At 41.8% G+C, this 15,950-nt stretch overlaps 1 protein-coding gene across 1 annotated transcript in view; it reads right to left on the bottom strand.

Moving 5' to 3' along the window:
- LOC139459127 (calpain-2 catalytic subunit-like) overlaps positions 1-10,326 on the bottom strand; it is a 43,036-nt gene extending 32,710 nt beyond the window's left edge. Inside the window, exon 1 of the mRNA XM_071240581.1 lies at positions 9,997-10,326. Coding sequence (XP_071096682.1) covers positions 9,997-10,134 — 138 coding nt within the window. The 5' untranslated portion in view covers positions 10,135-10,326. The remainder of the gene's footprint in view (positions 1-9,996) is intronic.
- Positions 10,327-15,950: the final 5,624 nt, after the last annotated feature.

The raw sequence follows: 15,950 nt of genomic DNA, 5'->3' as shown, positions 1-15,950 counted from the left end.
TCACGCCATGTAACCCCATTGTGTCGCAATTATGAAATAGAGAACACAATCAATGATAATTGCTACTGAGTAGGATAGTAATTCCCCCGAGAACCCTCCGCTACACTATTACAATAAATCAGAACTACATACAGTCGTTGAATTAATAGTTTTCCTATCACGTAAAGATCGATGTCATCTTGTTGTCATGGCGATTCTCCCGCGCGCATCTAACGAACCGGAATGCGTTTATTGACCAACCATGGACACAAAAGACGCTGGATAGGCAATAAACCAGTTACTATGTGTTTCATCAACAATCCATAACATATTCTAACTATTGAGCATCACTAGTCGGAGTATATGGAAAAGTAGTTGTTTTACATCAAGGTGTCGTCTTGAGGCGACATGTCATAGTTATTTACCACGGTTCAAAAGGAAATTCCCCTTTGCAGTTTACATCACAGTTCCTCATGCAAAGTCTACCGTTAGGTAGACTTATTTTAGTTTTAACCATGTTTTAAATTTCCAAGGATATTTGTATCCACGTTTCATAATGAACCCTGTCCAAGCGCTAAGCTAAGGATGGTATTGTTTTTAGTTCTATAGACTTCACGGTGGACGTCTTACGTACACAAAGGTTGCATCAAAAGTGGGATTTTTTAATACGTGAAACACCATCTGAGTCTTAGTCATTCGGTATATGGGGACATCTATTCAGTGTAAATTTTAGAAACAGATTCATGTAGAGTAAACTACGTTTATAACGAACACGCATATAACGAACTGACGGGTATAACGAACTTACTTTTTTGTCCCGACTATTTGCTGTAGTTATGCTGTATATATGCTTATAACGAACCACGGTTATAACCAACTAAAATCAGGTTCCCTTTGAGTTCGTTATAACCGTAGTTTACTGTACATCGAAAATGTTGAAATATTTGTCACATATGCGTATGGTGTCATTTGCCGTGTAAAGCAAAATGGAAATTTATTTAAAAAACCATTGGAGAAATACTTTTCTGTTACTATTTGATAAAAAACTGAGTGTTGTAGCATATCTGATTTGTAATGGCGGCGATAAACCAATAACGAATTATTCTGTGACATTTCATTATGACAGTAATATTATTTCATTCTCAATTTTCTGTTCAATTGCGGAAGTTCATCCAGGCACTTGACTTGACTATCATCAAGTCGCTATCATTTGCCTAGTGGTCAAAGCGTTCCCTCGCTTAGCCGAAGACCCAGGTTCGATTGCCAATAATGGTACAATGTGCAAAGTCGATTTTAAGTAAGTCCCGCAGTGAGATTGCTGCAACATTGCTCTTTAAGCAATAAAACCAATCTCACTCACTCAGTCACTTACAAACAGACATGCCGCTGTAAAATAACCCATTCACTCACTCACTCTTTACAAACAGACTATATTGATCCATTGGTACTATTTCTGACCTGCCATCGCCAATGATGAATGTCTTTATATAATGTCTTTTTGTATTAACGTCTCGCATCAACTTAGCCTGAATGCCACGTCGGCCCTTGACGGAATGGTTATCAATAACTGACACTAGCGCCGCTCCAAGAGACTCGTGTAGTGACGTTACATTGTATACATAAATGTGTAACATTCATTCAATGCTGTTAATCTTGTGTTTGCAATGTGTTCAAGGGTAGCTATCTTTATCATTCCTTACAATGACACAGGTCCAAATTAGTCCATTGTGGGTGTATTTGTTAGGGAGCCGCGTGGTTACCAATGTATCGCTATTATTCTGTTATACGAACCTTTTTGAGTAATTAAGAAAAGTTCACAATAACTGGATATTTATTCATTGGGTTTATCTAACGTTTCAAAAGTGTGAATGCGATGGACGGAAATGATTATATGATATCAACGATTTGATTATTAATAGATAGAAATCATTGGTGATGAGTTTGGTAGGGACCGATGTATATCACTATTTTTCCACACATTGAGACTGTTGGGGACCAATGTATATCACTATTTTTCCACACCTTGAGACTGTTAGGGACCAATGTATATCAGAATTTTTCCACACCTTGAGACTGTTAGGGACCAATGTGTATCTAAACAATTGTTCACACTTTGAGACTGTTGGGGACCAATGTATATCACTATTTTTCCACACCTTAACACTGTTAGGGACCAATGTATACCCCTATTTTTCCATACCTTGAGACTGTTAGGGACCAATGTATATCACCAATTGTCCACACCTTAAGACTGTTAGGGACCAGTGAATATCACTATTTTTCCACACCTTGAGACTGTTAGGGACCAATGTATATCACCAATTGTCCACACCTTAAGACTGTTAGGGACCAGTGAATATCACTATTTTTCCACACCTTGAGACTGATAGGGACCAATGTATAGCACTAATTGTCTCTCAAATAGTCAATTCATATTTAGCTAAATGCATAAAAACAAGAGGAAAGAAGAATGAACTCAGCTAATGCTGAGCAATAATCCAGCAGCTCCAACTTTCGGCATCTACATTTCACGCCTTTTGACGAACAATCAACAGGTAGCACCCAAGTCCGAAATGGCGTCCGATTCAAATCTCTGTTGTGATTTTTTCCGTGTTTGTTCAGCTGACTTGGCTTCACTTGACTTGACTTGGCTTTTCACGTGTTTGTGATGTGTGCTTTCATTGAGACAGGATACGTTCACCTTCATGTGAACACTTGGTATCATCAATGTATGATTGATAAACACATGCTTATAATACAGTCAGGATTGTACAATGGGCTCGTGATTTCGAATGATAATAGAAAGTTTTCATTTACTGCTTATATCAACAACATTCCCAACACATTGCTTCAATAAGAAAAAAAAAATTTTTTTGAAAAGCGGAAGGTCGATGGTTTGTTTCCGCGTCATACCAAAAGGCGTGAAAATATTATACATGTTGTAACCCTGCCTGGCGTCCGGCACTAAGGGGTCGACTCGAAGTCAGTTTACTGTTTACTATGCGTAGGGTACCCAAATCAAACTCAGGTATGGCATCACAGAGTAGACTAGCACTATAAAACCGGCATTAGTCCAGACTAGTACAAGAAGCCACACACACCCGCACACGCGAGAGAGGAGCAATGTTTAGTATTTACGTAAACATCACTAACACGACGTTGTCAGTTTCTACTGTCCGACATCGAATTTTGTGAAGCAGTAAATATGTTATCAATGTTTGTGGTAGATAAGCGCTATATGTTCTCTGACAACACTAAATTGCGGCATTGTACCCACATTTAGTAACGTATCTCTACAATTACTTAAAAGCATATAACTGGGAATCACTAAGCGGGACTTTATTCAGTAACTGAACTCCTATAGATAGCTGAGCTTGTGTGGCAGTACTTCCCACGGGCTGTGGAAATTTAAATTCTCTTCTGTTCCAAATGCGTATCCCACTGAAGCTAGATATAGACGATGACTTTGTCGAGAAGTCTTCGGAATCAGTCGTACAACCCGTAACTGACGTTCGGAATGTCCCGTGTTACTCTTTTCGAGGTTGCATGATCAGAAAGCGTATTCGGACGTAAGCGACTATTGATCGGATGACAGGTCGTTCTGACGTAACCTGTAATGGGATGTCCTCAGACTCTTTGTAGCACTAGCGAGCTCTGAGATCTGATTTTAATTAGTTTGATATTTAAATAACCTTGTCTTACATACTATTCTCAGTATACGTAAACCAAAGGTTTTATGACTTTTAACTATCCTATTTAAAGGTTACTCGTGAAATTGTTGCTGGAAAACTGAATAAGCATATAACATAATATGTGGCTCTCTGGTGATACAATGAAAGGTGACCGTATGACAGTGTGCCCTTTGGGTACAACCAGAGTAGCCTCTTTAACGGTCAATATTCGTATGCCTACATACACTGAAGATGTACGACATGACAGGACCACAGTCAGTAGATATTAAGGGTTAACAAACGTCGTGCCAAAACAAACAAACCAAAAAAGGCAACTACTCTGCTGACAAAGACTTATTTCAAAATACAGTTCGGTGAAAGATCTTGTAGAATCTGAACGCAAGGTTTCCTATCCCTGTCCAGTGTATGACGAAGATTATTCACTTAACCACACACAAGGACACGCAAGCACAAGAAAGCACACATTACCTGTTCCATAGCGGGAAAACAACTAATTCTGAGGTCACTATGGTTTTGCCAAAAAAAAGGACAATTTACTCTGTTAACTTGGCACTTGTGACTAGTTGGGCACTTTATTATCATATCCGTGCAATATTGTTATAATTGTACATAACGACAATTACCCCATTAAAGCTGTTGCTGGTTGGAACAATATGGCGCTAATGGGATTGTTTACATCAAAATGAATATTGTGTCAAATTATTTCAGAACTTTCATATGTCCCTTATACACTGACCTCAACAACCCAAGGTAAGAACTGTCATCCCCTCCCTCTACACTGAGCTCAATAAAACCCCATCAGAACTGTCAGATCCCCGCTCTCTACACTGGCCGCAACAACACACGATCCGAACTGTCATCCCCGCTCTCTACACTGACCTCAATAACACGCCATCAGAACTGTCACCCCCCCCCCCCCCCCCCCCCCCGACCCCCTCTACACTGACCTCAATAACACGCCATCAGAACTGTCACCCCCTCCCCTCTACACTGACCTCAATAACACACCATCAGAACTGTCACACCCCTCTATACACTCACCTCAATAACACGCCATCAGAACTGTCATCCCCCCCCCCCAACCAGACCCCCTCTACACTGACCTCAATAACACACCATCAGAACTGTCACACCCCTCTCTACACTCACCTCAATAACACGCCATCAGAACTGTCATTCCCCCCCCCCCCCAGACCCCCTCTACACTGACCTCAATAACACACCATCAGAACTGTCATCCCCTCCCTCTACACTGACCTCAATAACACACCATCAGAACTGTAATCCTCCCTCTCTATACTCACCTCAATAACACGCCATCAGAACTGTAATCCTCCCTCTCTATACTCACCTCAATAACACACCATCAGAACTGCAATCCTCCCTTCTACACTCACCTCAATAACACGCCATCAGAACTGTAATCCTCCCTCTCTATACTCACCTCAATAACACACCATCAGAACTGTCATCCTCCCTCTCTACACTCACCTCAATAACACACCATCAGAACTGCAATCCTCCCTTCTACACTCACCTCAATAACACACCATCAGAACTGCAATCCTCCCTCTCTACACTCACCTCAATAACACACCATCAGAACTGTCATCCTCCCTCTCTACACTCACCTCAATAACACACCATCAGAACTGTCATCCTCCCTCTCTACACTGACCTCAATAACACGCCATCAGAACTGTCATCCCCTCCCTCTACACTGACCTCAATAGGACAATATCAGAACTGCCATCCTCCCTCTCTACACTGACCTCAGTAGGACAATATCAGAACTGTCATCCTCCCTCTCTACACTGACCTCAATAACACACCATCAGAACTGTCATCCCCTCCCTCTACACTGACCTCAATAACACACCATCAGGACTGCAATCCTCCCTCTCTACACTCACCTCAATAACACGCCATCAGAACTGTAATCCTCCCTCTCTACACTCACCTCAATAACACGCCATCAGAACTGTCATCCTCCCTCTCTGCACTGACCTCAATAACACGCCATCAGAACTGTCATCCTCCCTCTACACTGACCTCAATAACACACCATTAGAACTGTCATCCCCTCCCTCTACACTGACCTCAATAACACGCCATCATAACTGTCATCCTCCCTCTCTACACTCACCTCAATAACACACCATCAGAACTGTAATCCTCCCTCTACACTCACCTCAATAACACGCCATCAGAACTGTCATCCCCTCCCTCTACACTGACCTCAATAACACGCCATCAGAACTGTAATCCCCTCCCTCTACACTGACCTCAATAACACGCCATCAGAACTGTCATCCTCCCTCTCTACACTCACCTCAATAACACACCATCAGAACTGTCATCCTCCCTCTTTACACTCACCTCAATAACACACCATCAGAACTGTCATCCCTTTCTCTCTACACTCACCTCAATAACACACCATCAGAACTGTAATCCTCCCTCTCTACACTCACCTCAATAACACACCATCAGAACTGTAATCCTCCCTCTCTACACTGACCTCAATAACACACCATCAGAACTGTAATCCTCCCTCTCTACACTCACCTCAACAACACACCATCAGAACTGTCATCCTCCCTCTCTACACTCACCTCAATAACACACCATCAGAACCGTCACACCCCTCTTTACACTGACCTCAATAGGACAATATCAGAACTGCCATCCTCCCTCTCTACACTGACCTCAATAGGACAATATCAGAACTGTCATCCCCCCTCTCTACACTCACCTCAATAGGACAATATCAGAACTGCCATCCTCCCTCTCTACACTGACCTCAATAACACACCATCAGAACTGCAATCCTCCCTCTCTACACTCACCTCAATAACACACCATCAGAACTGTCATCCTCCCTCTCTACACTGACCTCAATAACACACCATCAGAACTGTCATCCTCCCTCTCTACACTGACCTCAATAACACACCATAAGAACTGTAATCCTCCCTCTCTACACTCACCTCAATAACACGCCATCAGAACTGTCATCCTCCCTCTCTACACTGACCTCAATAACACACCATCAGAACTGTCACCCCCCTCTTTACACTGACCTCAATAGGACAATATCAGAACTGCCATCCTCCCTCTCTACACTGACCTCAGTAGGACAATATCAGAACTGTCATCCTCCCTCTCTACACTGACCTCAATAACACACCATCAGAACTGTCACCCCCCTCTTTACACTGACCTCAATAGGACAATATCAGAACTGTCATCCCCTCCCTCTCTACACTGACCTCAATAGGACAATATCAGAACTGCCATCCTCCCTCTCTACACTGACCTCAGTAGGACAATATCAGAACTGTCATCCTCCCTCTCTACACTGACCTCAATAACACACCATCAGAACTGTCATCCCCTCCCTCTACACTGACCTCAATAACACACCATCAGAACTGTCATCCCCTCCCTCTACACTGACCTCAATAACACGCCATCAGGACTGCAATCCTCCCTCTCTACACTCACCTCAATAACACGCCATCAGAACTGTAATCCTCCCTCTCTACACTCACCTCAATAACACGCCATCAGAACTGTCATCCTCCCTCTCTGCACTGACCTCAATAACACGCCATCAGAACTGTCATCCTCCCTCTACACTGACCTCAATAACACACCATTAGAACTGTCATCCCCTCCCTCTACACTGACCTCAATAACACGCCATCATAACTGTCATCCTCCCTCTCTACACTCACCTCAATAACACACCATCAGAACTGTAATCCTCCCTCTACACTCACCTCAATAACACGCCATCAGAACTGTCATCCCCTCCCTCTACACTGACCTCAATAACACGCCATCAGAACTGTAATCCCCTCCCTCTACACTGACCTCAATAACACGCCATCAGAACTGTCATCCTCCCTCTCTACACTCACCTCAATAACACACCATCAGAACTGTCATCCTCCCTCTTTACACTCACCTCAATAACACACCATCAGAACTGTCATCCTCCCTCTCTACACTGACCTCAATAACACACCATCAGAACTGTAATCCTCCCTCTCTACACTCACCTCAATAACACGCCATCAGAACTGTCATCCTCCCTCTCTACACTGACCTCAATAGGACAATATCAGAACTGCCATCCTCCCTCTCTACACTGACCTCAATAACACACCATCAGAACTGTAATCCTCCCTCTCTACACTGACCTCAATAACACACCATCAGAACTGTAATCCTCCCTCTCTACACTCACCTCAACAACACACCATCAGAACTGTCATCCTCCCTCTCTACACTCACCTCAATAACACACCATCAGAACCGTCACACCCCTCTTTACACTGACCTCAATAGGACAATATCAGAACTGCCATCCTCCCTCTCTACACTGACCTCAATAGGACAATATCAGAACTGTCATCCCCCCTCTCTACACTCACCTCAATAGGACAATATCAGAACTGCCATCCTCCCTCTCTACACTGACCTCAATAACACACCATCAGAACTGCAATCCTCCCTCTCTACACTCACCTCAATAACACACCATCAGAACTGTCATCCTCCCTCTCTACACTGACCTCAATAACACACCATCAGAACTGTCATCCTCCCTCTCTACACTGACCTCAATAACACACCATAAGAACTGTAATCCTCCCTCTCTACACTCACCTCAATAACACGCCATCAGAACTGTCATCCTCCCTCTCTACACTGACCTCAATAACACACCATCAGAACTGTCACCCCCCTCTTTACACTGACCTCAATAGGACAATATCAGAACTGCCATCCTCCCTCTCTACACTGACCTCAGTAGGACAATATCAGAACTGTCATCCTCCCTCTCTACACTTACCTCAATAGGACAATATCAGAATTGTCATCCTCCCTCTCTACACTGACAACAATAACACACCATCAGAACACGTCATCTATCTACACTGACTATACTATATTTTATATAACAGTCAGACCAGAAAAAAACATCTGCAAAGGCTGCTTATTTCCAAGTCTCCGTTATTAATATGTTTACACGTGATATTTTTGCTGTTGTATTACATTGTATGCATATTTTAAGAAAATGGACGATGTTAATATTAACGAAACAAATAGGATTGTGAAGAATAATTACACCGTTACATACTCTTCTTTGCAAACTTGAACGTGCATGAAATCGACACAAACGTCATTTAATTCTGTTCACGTCCATTACTGAGTAAACACCATAATCAATTACTAGTTTACCCTGACATGAGAGTCATTGACATCATTTAGTTACCTTCCCCAACAGATGAAAGCACAACACAATTGCCATAATAAATGAAAACTGCAAGACATTTCGGTCGATTTCTGACATTTTTAGGTATTCGCCTGCTGCAGCACTAGGTCCCGGTTTCTACTAAAATATTCTTTCTTATCGATTCAACTAGGACTGAAGTGACCTGTTTCTTTCTATGCTGTGTTTCATGTTACACAGTCGCAAACAGGACAGGAGCAAATTCAGTGCGTGTATGCGGAGGCGTAAGGTGGAGGCTAAACATTTCAGGGTTAATTGTTCGATTTCATAATGTCGTTCCACGGGAGAAAATGGTCTTTTTCACACATGTGAAATTTGATAGGGATTAATTTGTCACCGAACTGTTGAAATCTCCAGGCATGGACACACTTCGGGACGTGCTTCGCAGTAATGGCTATGTAAGCTAAGCATGAACGTGGATATGTGAATGGAGGTAGCGATGGTTAAGTGGATCTATCATCGTACCAAGAAGCGAAGATATTTGGCTTTGTAGGATTCAATCATGTAGGAATCGTGTACTTTCTTCTCTTTTTACACCATATGGCATCGACCATTCTTATGGGGAGAGGAGTGTTACCAGTACAAGCTGTTTGATGGACATGGTCAATGTCCTGGGAGAATGTGTAGTTAAAATAGATAAACAATTTCGGCTCCTTTTTTTCAAAGAAAATATTGCCTGTTTTCATGCAGTGGCCCATCTTCCCGAGGAATGCGTATCATAGTCTAGTTTTTTATTTAGGCTGGTCCACTCGTCTATTTCAAAGCCTAGTGAAACTAGAGTCTGATATAGGCTAGAAGACACGCTCGTCTCGGTAAAAATTCAGAGACCGAAAATAGGTCTCTTACAAACCTCCCCGCATCCACCCGCTTCCCATACACATATGGTCGGTCCCTAAGCAAAATACAACTATGAGAAGGTTAACGTCCTTTGTTAACGCTTTCGTCATGTATCAATGTAACTGGCTTACACAGATCTGAAATGTATGTCAGGCCTGTTTAATACATATATAAATAATTTACCTTACTGCCAGCAGCAACAATGCTGGTCCACTTCCGGGGAGCTATCCTGTCTTGTTTGTCAATGATGTTTGGGTAGATAAGCTTGGCTGGTGGCCAGGCTAATGACTGATCTGCTTCCATTGATGCTGAGCATCCCATGGTACATCGTCCCGGATCTTTTCATTGCAGGTGACTTGTCACCCCTCTACACCGGGGAGACACCTGCCTTTTAAAATGCTGAAGTATTATGCACATACGGTGTTAATTATGTCTTGGAATTAGCTCTCAGGGCGTGATCGGGGTAGTGTTATTTCCTCTCATAATTTCATTCCATCAGTCGACGTCCAAAGACTGAACCATCCTGCAAAGAATATTCAGACTATTGGAACATGATTGTGAGACAAGAAAACCATTTCGCCACACCTCAAATACTAGTGAACACCCCCCCCCCCCCCCCCCCCCCCCCCCCCCCACACACACACACAGTAGCAGACCAGTGTCATGACGGCAACTTGTTTGTGTCTATCTTTATGGAATGACGAATATGTCTTTAACTGATGTCGCTATGCTGGTACATATATTAACAGTGCACAAGCTTGTGTTCATATATTCTGGCCACCCTGAATATTGTTTTCACCCGAGCATCCTCGTAGATCAGAACCATATTAATGATGTAACCCTCTTCCGGACGATCGTAGGAACGAAGAATGGAGTTGAAGGAACTGTATTCTCAAACATATTTCGTTAATCCGGTGGGCGCCCTAAACCCAATTGCTACTACTACTACTACTACTACTACTACTACTACTACTACTACTACTACTACTTTGAATATCCGGGTTAGACTTAACCTTTAGCAATCCATGCCTGTCGTAAGAGGCGACTAACGGGACCTGGTGGTCAGGCTCGCTAACTTAGTTGATGCATGTCACCGTATCCTAATTGCTTAGATCGATGCTCATGATATCAGTCACTGTATTGTCTGGTCCAGACTCGGTCATTTACAGACTGATGTTATACAGAAGGAATATCGCTAAGTTTGGCGTTAAACAACAAACTACTGGCTATTGCGCAAATTTGAATATCAGGACGATTTGACCGGAAACGGTAGCGTCGGGATAACCGTGTTCCATTGAATTCATTGTATTTTCTATCATTATGGATTACTAACGCAGATTTTCTTCGCTGATATGCATTGTTTTAAAACAAGAGGATGTAGTAATACAATATGACACTGGAATTTTATTCGTGCCATCAATCACTGATTTGCATGGTCCAAATTTGATTATTAACAGACCGCCGTCATATAGCTGAAATACTGTCGAATGCAGTTTGAAAAGATCCAACAAATCAAACAAATACTGATTCATTGCAACACTGGACAATGATTAGCATTTCGCTCTGTCAAGAACTTGCTGCACACCATAGCACCGTGTTTTACTGTTTGCAAACAACAACAGGAACATAACATGACCATCCACGTACCTACACACATGAGACACCGTGACAGAAACATAATCTACACATTGTCAACTCTGTGTAACGGTCTGTTTCACACACCATTAATACACTAGCAGAATATAGTAACAGTGAAAGATATTTAGATTAAATAAGAACGTAAAACTTAATAACAATACTGAATTCAATGACTTCTTAAACGCCCTGTAGAATGACACTGAAAGTAGGGCGATTCATATACAATTATGTCACCAGTTTTCGGTTTCCGTATAAAATTAGAAACATAAACGACAAGATATGTATTTTTCAACATGTCTAATGTGTACAACATTCATTAACTTAAACAATGTAACACTTCAAGCAAGTTCTCTTTGAATTCAGTGTAGCAATACATACTTATACAGGGACTGTGAGTTTACAACATGTAGTAAATTATGTTTACTTTGAATCAAAGTTTAGTGTATTCCCATTTTTTATGAACAATGAACATAATCATCGTTTCTTCGTCTTCCGAATTCCAATGCATTATTCATTTCAGCGGCAACCAGATAGTGCCTATCGTCTTCCATATATGTCAACGTATCCATATTTGCCTGGAGCCAAGTGAAATGTACGAACACATATAAAAGGCCATGGAGGCGAATAACTAACATTCTCCAGCATTATGATGGTTTCATCAAGCAATATATAAGAAGGTAAGCTACCTTTTCTGAACGTGGTGACGGCTATCAGTCCCCTGAAATCGACTCCTCTGGATTCCGCTGTGTAGCGTACCTGTCGTCTGCTCGTATGCCGTCTGCTCTGCACGATGCTCGCGCCACGCGCTGTTGGTCGGATATTGATTGTGGTTGCTACGTCATCTGCTACTTTAGCTGTTGGTGTTAACGGGGAAAATTGCTGTTACTGTCAATCAACGCCTTTAGTTTTCGGGGTGAAATGTAGCTTATGTGAAATGGTTGCCATGGTTCGATCGTCACTGGATATGATCAGCCAAATATTGTTCGTATGATGGCATTAGAACATCCAATGTTAGATTTGATTAAGCCTAACCCATTGTTATCCTCGGGCCATCATTGTGTTGGGCCCAGTCGGGCAATTAATCATAACTACCCTTTACATTTTACTGGTGTTCTGTTCTTTTCAGGATTCCCGAATTTTGAAACCGTGCATCACCCTGCATCACCCTGCATCACAAGGTCTCTACATCTCAGCCTGTTTCTCTCTGTATGCAGATTATGCCGTTACCAGCTGGGTCAATACCATACAGCACAGATAAAGTAACTAAATGTCCTGGGTTATATGTTGTACATGCACATATTACTTTCTGTAAAACCTTGTCTTGCAACAACAACCCCCGGCCTATTGTTACCAGTTTATATATTCCAATGCCTAGTCGAAGAAAAGGTAATGACTTATAATGCTGATCTAACTGTGAAGGATATCGTATAGTTGTAGATATGTTTGCAAAACCGAAAAATGTGCCGTCAGATTGTTGACTTAATAAAGTCACACTTTGTGTAACTAATAGCAAGGATCAGACAAGACCGGATATCTAAAACAATACAGTAATCTTGTGAGACAAAAGTGAGAGTGCCATGACAGTACCTTAACTTATACCCGAGTCAAGACAGTTAGTATCAGATAGACTGGTTATTATATAACTCAGAAGCGGTGTCTCAGACCAGTGGTTAAAGCGTTCGCTCTTCACCTGGGGTTCGACTAAACACATCGTACATTGTGAGAAGTACATTTCTGGGGGTGGTCCAGTCATGATATTGCTGGAATATTGCTAAATGAGGCAAAAAGCTACACTCATAGACACAATATGAAACTCAGGATACTTACAACTCCAACTTTGGATAACAACAGTATCAACATGGTCACCAACAAATGTATTCCGACAAAAATGATAACCTTTTCACAAAGAATCGACTATGCGCGTAGAAAGTGGCGATTAACGTGATCGGGTGGTCAGGCTCGCTGACTTGGTTGATTCACGTCATCGTATCCCAATTGCGTAGATCGATGCTTATTGATGCTCACTGGATTGTCTGTCCAGACTCGATTATTATACAGACCGCCGTCATATAGCTGGAATAATACTGATGTCGGCGTTAAACAACAAGTACACATTTTATCATTAATCCTAGTTTGCCATCATAGTGAGGGCATGCGTGGCGCAATCCTCTAGGCGTGCCAGTAACGGGTGATGGGGGGTTCGAATCCCAGATTCACCCTGATTATGTTTCTATGTTGTAAGGATCTCGACCCTGGTACTGGGTTTTTCAAGAGAGGTCAAGGTCGAGCTGGCACGCCTTGATATAACTGGAATATATTGGTCAAAGCGGCAATAATCCACTTGGTCAGTTAATCGGAATTTATTCGAAAGCGGACTCTATCGATTTATAGACTGTACTTAACGACAGGATATATTAAAATCGACTTTTACCCGAGAATGTACGGTATCTACCAATTTTCTTTGTATTTTAGAATTTGAGAAGTATTTGTTTCTCTTCGTGCACCGGGTGCATTAGGATGCGTGTGTTACTACTCCCTCGGCTGTTTAATGGGCATATGCAATCGATTGATAATCGAAATTTCCTATCAATTAATCATCCTAGTCGACATTCAGTCGGTGAATTCAGATGCTCATATCACGCCAATTTAACGTTAAGATTAACCGAATCAGTACTCCTATAGCATTTGTAAAGATGTGTTCGTGAAAAAATACGAATCAAATGTTTTAAGCGAGAGGCAAGCCTTACTGTCTGTGGTAACCGTTACATTGTTTCTAAGAGTCCACAGTCTTAGATTGTCTGATTAACATTAAGTCTGCAGTTCTGCTGGAGTTACAAGAATTGAGGCATAACCAAAAAAATGGATCATAAGTGAACTCCGAGCAAGGGAAACAAGACGTCAGTTCCCTTGCCTTCAACGGGATCTGGGTTCGGAAAGGGTTCGTTGATCATGGTCTGGCTACTAGTTTGTCTGAACAATCCGCTGTGCTTTAGCTGGAATATTATTTAACAAAGCGAAATCTACAAACAAACACACTCCACGATAGGACCAACACCATATTTTGATAGTTGTTTTACGTTTGTTCAGTTTAAGGTGAAAACATGCGACAAATTTCTAATTTTACTTAGTAAATGTAGGTATTGGACTGTCCTGAGTATTGCGAGTGTAGCTCTAGAGAACAAACACTTTTGTCATGAACCTTGTAGGAATTACAGGTAGAGCATAACAGGTAGAGCATAACACTTACCCTTTTAGCTAACACCTGATGTCATCAATGACTTTCAGTGATCCATTCATATATTTTTCATTTCGCCGCTTACAGCTAAAAGATTGTTGATACGGCGTTAAGCAATAATCACTCACTCATGTAATTGTTTATCTAAGTGTCCATCTGGTCGCATTATTGAGTATTAGGACTACCATCGGACTAGTTAATATCGTATGTAAGACAAATGATGGAATGTTTACTAAGAGAAACATATCATATAAACACATGTAAACAACTAAAGAATGTTTTGTCATACTAGTCTACCAACATAAATCGCCACAGTGACAAACGTCTAATATAAGACCTTGAGGCGTTGCACCGACAATAAGCAGACACCCTGTTATATGACCAAAGCCTGTTCAGGCGTTGAAAAACAAGTCACTCAATTTCGCAAAGAAAGCACAGTCACAATACAAACAGACCACATGTCAAAAAGTAGAATGTTTATTCTCTGCTTGGTAGCCCACTTAAATCAGACTTGAATGTGGTGTCGGCGTCGCCATGTGTGTTGGCTAATGCTAATTGATAAGGTTCTCGATACAGTTCCTGTGGGCGTCCTCGGACAACTGGTCGAGTATTGTCCAGGTATCGACCAAAACAAAGCCGCTGGCATCAACCGATTACCAAAATGAGAAGTGAAAGCAATCAATACACATGCTGAACGTTTTAATATATTAAGAGCATTTACATTGATCAGCATGTAAGTCGTTCTAGCGTGTTTAACGCTACAGTTTTAATGGACAATAAAGGCCTTAGCCGACATGATTCATTTGCAAGAGTTGAGTAGAGCGATGTCGTTTCCTCACATGTAAATGTATTGAACACACGGCTGGCAAAGACTTGATCTGTGCAAGCATGAATGCATACTAACGTTAGCATTATCTTGTGAATCTGTAAACATCGCAGACGCAGTGTTAACAATGTCTTATAATAAGTAAGCATTGCTTTTTATGAAGCGAGGTTATGTACGGAATTAAATTATAGTGGCTAGATTAACATAGATCATGGAGTTTCGTTATGCAATTTCTCAGCTCCATTATTTCCTATTACAAATGTACAAGTGAGTAAGTTGGGTTTTACGCAGCTTTTAGCGATATTCCAGCTATATCATGGCGGGGCGGTCTGTAAATAATCGAGTCTGGATCAGACAATCTAGTGATTTACATCACGAGCATAGATCTACGCAACTGGGATACGATGACATGCATCAACCAAGTCAGCGAGCCTGACA

The sequence above is a fragment of the Haliotis cracherodii genome, unplaced genomic scaffold, assembly GCF_022045235.1.
Source record: "Haliotis cracherodii isolate W230 unplaced genomic scaffold, xgHalCrac1.p SCAF_1, whole genome shotgun sequence".
In the NCBI taxonomy this organism is placed as follows: Eukaryota; Metazoa; Mollusca; class Gastropoda; order Lepetellida; family Haliotidae; genus Haliotis; species Haliotis cracherodii.
Note: the sequence above shows the minus strand (reverse complement) of the source record. Positions and strands in the feature narration are given on the sequence as shown.